General features: G+C 47.8%; 1 protein-coding gene across 1 annotated transcript in view; it reads right to left on the reverse strand.

The window, feature by feature from the left end:
• Window positions 1-184: 184 nt before the first annotated feature.
• LOC135828786 (uncharacterized) overlaps window positions 185-10,774 on the reverse strand; it is a 15,643-nt gene continuing 5,053 nt past the window's right edge. The window contains exons 5-10 of the mRNA XM_065341218.1: window positions 10,337-10,403; window positions 10,072-10,157; window positions 9,652-9,760; window positions 7,809-7,920; window positions 4,810-4,950; window positions 185-1,548 (exon numbers count right to left, since the gene is read on the reverse strand). Of these exons, the coding sequence (XP_065197290.1) occupies window positions 1,499-1,548; window positions 4,810-4,950; window positions 7,809-7,920; window positions 9,652-9,760; window positions 10,072-10,157; window positions 10,337-10,403 (565 nt within the window). The 3' untranslated portion in view covers window positions 185-1,498. The remainder of the gene's footprint in view (window positions 1,549-4,809; window positions 4,951-7,808; window positions 7,921-9,651; window positions 9,761-10,071; window positions 10,158-10,336; window positions 10,404-10,774) is intronic.

Consider the following 10,774-nt stretch of genomic DNA (forward strand, 5'->3'; position numbering starts at 1 on the left):
ATCTGCTGTGATGTCACCACCAGGCTTGTGTGTTGTTAGGCATGCACTGCAATGTACAACACAGTACCGACTGTGGTACTTGCAGCAATATCATCCAACACAGATAGACAGATAGATCACCCCCATCGCAGTCTTCTACGTCCCTAGCTATATGCCGCAACAGCAGCAGCATCTCTTATTCCGCTCTGCTGGGGGCCCCCAGGGGGCAATGTCGGATGCCAGCTCTTGATCAATAGTTATCTAAATGAAGAGAAGAGAAAGGTCCTTTCGGAAGCAAACTCTCTTTCTCTAATGCTGGTGCTATTGGAACAGCGGCACATGCAGTCATGAATATTAGAAGTCGCAGCTACGACCATGGACGAAACAATGGAGGGCAGGGGAGAAATGTAAACATTGTGAAATATCTAGTAAGCGGCTTGGTCCGCCAGGCAGGCTTCGCAACTGGCGACAACAGTTCACCGAGAAGCAGGTGACAATTCAAAAACGCACAGGACAAATCTTGTTTTCATGAGATTCGATTCAGACTAGAGTTCTGTATCAAATATTTCAAACACATAAATATCCTGCAACTCCCGTTCTCTCATGGCTCCGAAAGCGGTCGCCCGGTAGTATGTCACACTGATAATGCAAAGACTTGATTGCAGATCATCCTGGTGAACATGAATGGGCATGCATGCATGTATCGCCTGTGTTCTCGGCCTTGGTGCTGTGTTGCATGTACATTGTACAGGGTTTCTGGGGGGAGCACTGCAGCAGGCAGCCAGTTGATGGACAAAACAAGTCCACGTTATCAGGCAGAAGAAGGGCGCTGAGTGAGAAGTACTCTTCCCGATGGCTATGCGGCATTGGTATAGCCTTGGGTTACGGCCATACGCACGCAGCTGCATGCCTAGCGCATTACACATGCACTGCATGCGTGCAGCACATACAACCACACACTATGCAGTGTACGTTCACACGCTATGTACATTCGCTTGTTGCAGTGCATGCAATGCACTGCGCCTGCGCGTCTTGGTTACCCCGTGAGGCGCTACGATGGGCAGGATAGCACACGCTACACATAGCACCATCACCATCGCTGCCCAATGTCCCCAACAGCATACTGTCGACATGAGAGGACCAGTGACCAGCGGTGATATGTGATGCGGCATACCGGTATACTCCCTTAGTGACCTGATCACAGGCTCTTGTGCCATGTTGGCTGAGATGGCAGTTCACCAGGGATTGGGGAAGGCCGCCGGCTTCTGCTGCTGCTGCTGCAAGTGCTGTACTTGCATCATGCCTCAGCAGTTCACCAGGGAAAGCCCGCTGGCTCTGCTGCAAGTGCTGTACTTGCATCATCATGCCTCACAGCACACAGCAAACACAGGCATAGCTGCATGACAAGTCACTGTAGTGTAGGGTTGCTGGCAGCCACACCGTACACGAGCACATCCCATTCATACCACAGCATAGCACTACGTATCTCCAGGTTGCAATCAGACACATGCTGCTGCTACTACGCTGGGGCACGGTGAGTGTGGCTGATGAAGTGCTGCAAGATGGTGGCTGAGGGGAAACAGAAGAAGAAGAAGAAAACAACAAAAATATAAGAAGCATATCTCAGTGACAACTGCACACAGTCAATGCTTTCCCTCTAACTGAGAGGTTTAACCAAGAGTACATAACCCCCAGAGTGTGCAACGCCTGATCCAGCTCTGCATAGGGTCTTGGTCGAGCGGAATCGGATCTTTGCGTCATAATACCGTACACATCTGAGGGGAACCCGGGGAGTCGCGGGTACTCTTGGATCAAAAACAATGGTGCCCTGCCTCGAGACCGGCCTTGCGCTGGTGTGAAGTGTACGCATGACATCAGAAGATCCGATTCCGCTCGACCAAGACCCTACACAGCTGGATCGGCGTTGCACACTCTGGGGGGTTATGTACTCTTGGTTTAACCCATCCACGGCCCATTTCCCGTATTCACATATTCAAATTGTTAAAAAAAAGGAAAAGGACAAAATGTTACGAGTTATGACAAATTGTCCTTCTCCTTTTTTTATCATAATTACATTGGCTCACCATCCGAGTTCAAATTGTTCCGTGCATATAATGCAGTAGAGAGTAGAACAGTGGAACAAGGCTAGTTGGTACAAAATAGCAACTCTGAGTTCTGAGTCTCATGTTCAGGACAAGAATCAGGCAATACGATCAGCGACATGATCAGCAATACGATCAGCGACATGATCAGCAATACGATCAGCGACATGATCAGCAATACGATTGCACAGAGGACAAAACTCAGGAGGTGCAACACACTAGCCTTGCCCCGATGATGTACATGTACTGAGTACTCTCGCTCTGCCTTGGCAGCACGCACGCACTCTCGGCACACTGGGTGCATCCGCCGGCAATGCAGTAGACAAAACACACACGCGCCCACGCGCCCGCCCGCCACACACACACACCACACACGCACGCATGCACCCCCACACCCACACACACACAAATTGTTACCTCTGTCTTCCCATGGTCAACCTAACATACTACGTGCAGGACCGGCGGAAGCAGTTTGTGATTGGTCCGGCCATAAGCTTGTCTTTCATGCATTGCGTATGATATGGCGGGTATACACATGACTTTCATACAGTTTGTGTATGATATAGAGGGTATACACATGACTTTCATACAGTTTGTGTATGATATGGAGGGTATACACATGACTTTCATACAGTTTGTGTATGATATGGAGGGTATACACATGACTTTCATACAGTTTGTGTATGATATGGAGGGTATACACATGACTTTCATACAGTTTGTGTATGATATGGAGGGTATACACATGACTTTCATACAGTTTGTGTATGATATGGAGGGTATACACATGACTTTCATACAGTTTGTGTATGATATGGAGGGTATACACATGACTTTCATACAGTTTGTGTATGATATGGAGGGTATACACATGACTTTCATACAGTTTGTGTATGATATGGAGGGTATACACATGACTTTCATACAGTTTGTGTATGATATGGAGGGTATACACATGACTTTCATACAGTTTGTGTATGATATGGAGGGTATACACATGACCTCCTCAGCAGTAAACACACGTTGGTGACTAAAAAGTTGGTCCGGCCATGGCCTGACCAACCGGACCGGTTCCGCCGGGCCTGACGTGGGAAACGGTCGGTAGCATCAAGAGTACATAACCCCCTCTTGGTAGCATCTACAGTCGTGGCAAGTGAAATCCGACACTTGCCATGGGGGACAGCGCCACAAATAGACATCAAGGATGTACTGCACTGTACCAAATCTGTACAATAGAGCTGTATGCATCCCAAACAGGTCGAAAGGTCACAGAGTAGATACGTACACACAGTTCACAGTCATGCTACATGTACACATAAGGAGTATTGCTATACAGTCCCCTGGCTGGCCCCATTCATTTTTGACTGTGATGAGTACGATTACTGTCATCAAGAGTACATAACCTCCCAGAGTGTGCAACGCCTGATCCAGCTCTGCATAGGGTCTTGGTCGAGCGGAATCGGATCTTTGCATCATAATACCGTACAAATCTGAGGGGAACCCGGGGAGTCGCGGGTACTCTTGGATCAAAAACAATGGTGCCCTGCCTCGAGACCGGCCTTGCACTGGTGTGGAGTGTACGCATGACATCAGAAGATCCGATTCCGCTCGACCAAGACCCTATGCAAAGCTGGATCGGCGTTGCACACTCTGGGGGGTTATGTACTCTTGCTGTCATGAGACAGATAAAAGTTGTATGTAACGCATGTACAACGTATGCAGGGCTGCAGGGGCTGCACACTGCATGGTACGTGGTGTAGTCCCTTATGCCAAGTGTCGGATTTCACTTGCCATGACTGTACATGTATCAGCAAGAGTACATAATCCCCAAGAGTGTGCAACTCCAGCTATGGGGTCTGCGACGGCAGAACTTCACATCACGTGATGAACCCGTACACATTATTTGCACTCTGTGCATTAGTGCTGACCCGAATTTGCCAGCTGAATCTCGATATTTTGCGGCATAATTTTGCTCGTGCATCGTCGAAATTTTGCTTTCATTTTGCTAGGCCACTCGATATTTTGCTCCCTTTTTGCTCCAAAATTTGTGTCACGTGTGAGAAAACTGACCGAAAGTGGGTTACGTGTTGGCAAAAATGAGAAAAAGTGAGTCACGTGTTGGTAAAATTGTGCCGAAATGAGTCATGTGCACCGTATATGTGTAAAATCTCCCAATTCCCAGCCAACACACCGATATTTTGCTCCATTTTGCCAGCAAATTCCCTTTCAAAATTCTTCGATATTTTGCTAGAAGATTTGCTAGCAAATTCGGGTCAGCACTACTGTGCATGATAGATACAGGGTTGTACGCAGCGCAGCTTTGGGTACAACTCTCTTGTGGTCACTTTACACTGTTTGCCAGCATAACCTTTTGAACCATGTCACGTGATGTGAAGTCCTGCTGTCCCAGCACAGCATAGAGGTTGTGCAGGCAGTTGCACACTCTTGGGGTTATGTACTCTTGGTATCTGCCAGTAGCACATGCCCACACATACATAAACACATGCCCACACACACGTAAACATATGCCCACACATACATAAACACATGCTCACACATACACAAACACATGCCCACACATACATAAACACATGTCCACACATACACAAACACATGCCCACACATACATAAACACATGTCCACACATACACAAACACATGCCCACACATACATAAACACATGTCCACACATACACAAACACACTCATCACTTGTAAGTTGTAACATACCGATTTTAGCGACAAGTGGAAGTTTGACATTCTCCACCTCACTGAAGGACAACGGTCCCTTGTTGGCAAGCGCTCTATGTCGGACGGGTAAACCAACACAGTAATCACATTCGGCTAGCGTGCTCGGTACAGATACTCCATCTGCAAGAAAAACCAATATACATATGCACAAACACACACACACATGCACACACACGCACACACACGCACACACACGCAGACACACACACACACACAGCAGCAGCATATTAAAATAGAAAAATGTATTTAGCAACGTTGTCGCCTGCTTTCCCGTTGCTCCTTTCAGCCTGTTTTAGGCTACATTCACACAACAGTGTTTTCAAAGTACCCGGAGAAAAAGTATGCGGCTAGGCTTCGCATTCACACGACGATGCCGCTATCCGGAGATGTGTCCGGAGGTTTTTGAAACCGCTCTCAAAGGTGGAGACTGTTCTAAAGTTACCCGGATACTTTCGTCGTGTAAACGGACGAAAACGGAGATTCCTTACTCTTGCCATGACAAACCACATGGCGCGAAACATATTCAATAAAATAAATCGGAAGCTCCAAGAACACTGCCTGATGGGCCTTTTTGAGGTTTTTCATTTCTTGGTTTGTAGTTCCGTTTTTTTTACTTGTTTCTCCAAGTTCAACCACGGCGCCCTGGCTGTCAGCGATAGTAACATGCTGTTCCATGACACCTGCCCCCTGATGATAGGCGCAGAGCAATTTTTCTAAAGGACTATGCAAAGCATGGCAAAAAAAGGCGTGCATTATGAAATTCAAATGGTTTTGAACACTCGTACCAAACCACTTTCCGTCAGGAATTGTGTAGGTAACCGGGACGAAGTCGGCAGCTATAGTACTCGTTGTGACCGGGCTACCATGGAGTCCGATCAGGTGGACCGGTCTTCCGCAGCAACGGTTGACTTGCCGGTGCTTTCCGTGGAGGAGCTAAAGGAACTGGCGAAAACGAACGGCATATCAGGGTACAGCGGGTTGAAACGCCCCCAGCTGGTGGCATTGCTGAGAGGAAATGGTGTCGGTGATGCATATCTATCAGGTCAGTCCACCAGTTCATCTCCGGCAAGCTCGGAGTTGGGTAAAATTATGTTCGAGATACAATGTTTGTCGAAGAAATTGTCAGCCATTTCTGATCTAGAGATTCAAGTGAAGACCCTTCAGGCAGAAGTTGTACGGTTGAGGGACTGCAGCAATCGTTGTATGCAAAGTGTGTATCAGGAAGGGAGCAATCTTGACAAATCCCACATGGTCCCTAGCCCTACCTCTACAGCTCCAGCCGAGAGCATGCGTACACATGACGCACACGCCTCTAGAGAGGACCCTACGAGTACGCCCACCGTATCTAACACACCAACAACCATGTCGTACAGTACCGCGGCCAGCATGCCAGGACCTCGGCATGCTCGCAAAAGTTCTAACACAGCGTGCAACGGTTATGGTCCAGTCGCCACCACCCTCACATCTTATTACGAAGACAAACCCAAGCCAACAGACAGGCTAGCCGGAGCTGCAAGAGTCAGAGGTTTTGCATTATACCTTGGAAATGTCCAAAGCGGTTGCTCCTCCCAATCCATCGCGCGGTGGTGCAGAAACAAAGAAATACGGGTCATCAAATGCTCCGTTTTGGACGGGAAGCACGGCTGGCCCCCGGCTAGTGTAAACACCTGAAAACATTTCCAGCCAACCATGTAAACGCACAAAAAGGATGTCACTTCTCCGGGTAGCTACTTTCGAACGCTATGTGTAAACGTAGTCTTAGTGGTGTTGGAGGTATTGGCTGTTTCTTCAGTCAGCTGTGGAAAGAAGGAGAGCTTCAAAGTTTGCAGATGGCCCCACGCACGAACGCAGAATCTGGCGGTCAATCAGTGAGCCGAAGCGAGTGGACGTGTTGGGACAGCTCCGTATACACAAGTACTTGTAGGTTAGTAGATGATAATAAACAACGATGATGACAATGCCTACTTGGCAGGTCTACCAGGTCCAGTATGTAGCAGGATTGTGGATAGCTACACGTAATGTATCGTTTGTATCACAACTTGTGAGTTCAGCAATAAAGGTCTTAGCTACTGGACGAGGAGGTTTTATCACTCACACTAAGAGGATCTATCACAATGACTATGTAACTCACTGGTACTGTGGTAGATTTACAACTAACTTACCAGTGATAGTGATAGTAGCTTTGGTTTTTACTTCATGCTTTTTCAACCCGTTCTCAAAGGAAACTTTCGATGATCTGACTTCTAGTGGACTGCAGTAGTCAGAAAAACGATAGCCAATAAGGTCGTGAGGAAAGCTTGTTGCTTGCTGATCCAATCGAAGGCTTCTGCCTACAGAGAAAGCTCACTAGTTGCCTGTTGAGGTACTGATCCCTATACTCTGTAGACGTTCTAATCCCTATAGACGTTCTGATCCCTCCAGATGTCCCTATCCCTGTAGACGCTCTGATCCCTGTAGAGGCCACGGCATTGAATTGTCATAAGTAGTAAGATAACAATGCTGAACTGCTGAAATAAGCAAGTAGGTTGGTCCACCACCCGAAAAGTACACACAGTTCCAGACGCGTCCCAACTCTACACCAATGCGCTCAGAGCCACCGGATACAGCAAGAGGGTTCAGTTCTGGGAAGAACGAAAACACAGGCGCAGCACTGGACGCAGTGGTTAGGAACAGCCTTGTTTCCAGAGGGAATGTTACGTAGTCCTGTCATAACGCGTCAGAAGTGTATAGACGCCGGCACACACGCGACTAGGAATAGCGAGATCCAGTCGATTACAACCATGTTTATCATACGGTCCCCGTTATAAGTCAGTCCTGGCTACACTTACAAGTTGCGACACAATTTCAAAACATTGCATGAGAGTGGTTCACCACTGCACTGGTGCGGCACCTCTCTAGTATTGTGTGCAGATTCAGTCACAGATGTTGACATGTATAAGTAACAACTCTTCGAAATCTGGTCGATCTGCCCAACTCACCTTGCACTACGAATAGCAATGGCCGCTTCTTAGTGACTGCGGCCTCTGACAAGGGAGTGAAGTCCTTGTCTTCCTCCGTCGTGTATACCACGTTGAAGTGCTCTGAGGCATCCTGAGGCAGACAGACGAACAGACACGGAGAGAGAGAGAGAGAGAGAGAGAGAGAGAGAGAGAGAGAGAGAGAGAGAAGAGAGAGAGAGAGAGAGAGAGGAGAGAGAGAGAGAGAGAGACACACACACACACACAGAGAGAGAGAGAGAGAGAGAGAGGAGAGAGAGAGAGAGAGAGAGAGAGAGAGAGAGAGAGAGAGAGAGAGAGAGAGAGAGAGAGAGAGAGGACAGAGAGAGACAGAGAGACAGAGAGAGAGAGAGAGAGAGAGAGAGAGAGAGAGAGAGAGAGAGAGAGAGAGAGAGACACACACACACACACACACACACGAGAGAGAGAGAGAGAGAGAGAGAGAGAGAGAGAGAGAGAGAGAGAGAGAGAGAGAGAGAGAGAGAGAGAGAGAGAGAGAGAGAGAGAGAGAGAGAGAGAGAGAGAGAGAGAGAGAGAGAGAGAGAGAGAGAGAGAGAGAGAGAGAGAGAGAGAGAGAGAGAGAGAGAGAGAGAGGAGAGAGAGAGAGAGAGAGAGAGAGAGAGAGAGAGAGAGAGAGAGAGAGAGAGAGAGAGACAGAGAGAGAGAAGAGAGAGAGAAGAGAGAGAGACAGAGAGAAGAACAGAGAGAGAGAGACAGAGAGAGACAGAGAGAGAGACAGAGAGAGACAGAGAGAGACAGAGAGAGAAGAGAGAGAGAGAGAGAGAGAGAGAGAGAGAGAGAGAGAGAGAGAGAGAGAGAGAGAGAGAGAGAGAGAGAGAGAGAAGAGAGAGAGAGAGAGAGAGAGAGAGAGAGAGAGAGAGAGAGAGACAGAGAGAGACAGAGAGAGACACACACACACGCACAGAGTTTGGAAGACACAGAGGCAGATAGACAGAGAGTCAAGAAGAGCAGCAACACTCAGAATACACTGAACCAGCAGACAGGAATAACAAACAACATAACTATCCCCGCTTGCCCAGTACTAACAACATACTTCACAAAGTAGGTGCTGGTTTTAGCAGCAGAGTGACAAGCACCAAACGTGTCACCCAGCATGTTTTAACGCCACCACTAGTACCTTGCAGCTCAGTCTCTGCCAGTGGCATCCACACCACTGCTGGCTGTAGGGGGAACACTTGACTGGCAAGGTGACGACTCTACTTATGAACACATGAGTACCTGTATTTTATTCAACACTCAGAGTCTCCACTGCAGACAATTAATCATGAAGACCCAAGGGCGAAAATTTCGAGATTAGAACTTCGAACGCGAGGAAAACGTGCGTTGAATCGTTTTTTTTTTCACCGTCAGCTGGCCCTCTGTCGTGTTGAAATCTCACGTTGCGACGTGAGGAGAGAAATGATGAGTGCAAGCCTTGCACCTACTCACACATGCCCACAGCGCAGAAGCAGTGCACACACTACGTTACGTAGCGCAGCGGGAAGTCACTGCGTGCAGCGCATGCACACGGTCACTGTGGCCACGAGTGAGTTTTTTCTCACTCTATGTGCGACTCGTCACTAGTTGTCCTGACACAAGATGCACTGGTACCTTGAAGTGAAATTGGGAGTTACGTTACCAACCAGCCTCGGCTACTGAGTACTGGGAACCCAGAGCCAACAGACATACCAACAACATCAGCCATGAAAGCTATTATAGCAACGACGCACTGGATTGTGGAGCCGAAACTAGCCCAAATTCCAAATGCTTTGGCAAGAAGGTAGCCTTCCGACAGGTTGGCACACACCCACTTGCAGACGCTTACCTTGAGAAAGGAGATCAGAGGGTACTGCGTAGATAGTTGCCACATCTCAATCAACTCCAGAGCACCGGAGCTAGCTTTACTGGCTATACCACTGGTTAGTGTGGCAAACCTGTGCAGTATACGTGTGGGCGTGTGCACATACACATACACACACGTACACATGTATACACGTACATGCACATACACACACAGAGAGAGACAGAGAGAGAGACAGACAGACAGACACAAACACACACACACACAAACACACACACACACGTACACACACACGCACACACACACGCGCGCACACATACACACAAACACACACACACACACACAATCATGAGTACAACAGTGAGAAGCATCAGAAACACCCAGCGGTCACAAGCTCAGCAAGCAGTAGAATTAAATTTCCAAACGGTCTATAAGTGGACTTACTGTTCCGGCTCCATCTGAGGTACAATGAGACGATCTACTCCCAGAAACTGACATCCCCGTATCATGGCACCAAACTCACGCACATCCTAAACAGAAAACAACCAACGCACAAAACAAACAATAACGCGTGCTCGCCTGAGAACAGGCAAGAGAGCAAGGTTTGGTGTTGCTCGACGAAAAAATAAAAACAGAACGAAGACGCTGGGATGACGACACACACACACACACACACACACACACACACACGACTAACGGCGACACTTACACTAATATTCTCGACGAGCATCCAAACGGGAACGCCGCCATCTTCTCGTATCGCGTAGTCTCCTGGCCTGCATACAGTCACATCAGAGACATAATTATACCATATTTGACTGAGTGTATCGGGGAAAGTACCATATTCGACTACTAGTAAGTGTATCGGAGAAATGTACCATATTTGACCTACTGTATCGGGGAAACGTACCATATTCGTATCGGGGAAATGTACCATATTTGACTGACTGTATCGGGGAAACGTACCATATTCGTATCGGGGAAATGTCATATTTGACTGAGTGTATCGGGGAAATATACTATAATTTTATTTGACTGAGTGCACATCGGGGAAAATGTACCATATTTGAAGGAGTATATCTGGGAAATGTACCATATTTGACTGAGTGTATAATGGGAAAATGTAGCATATTTGACGGAGCACATC

The sequence above is a fragment of the Sycon ciliatum genome, chromosome 12, assembly GCF_964019385.1.
Source record: "Sycon ciliatum chromosome 12, ocSycCili1.1, whole genome shotgun sequence".
Taxonomy (NCBI): Eukaryota; Metazoa; Porifera; class Calcarea; order Leucosolenida; family Sycettidae; genus Sycon; species Sycon ciliatum.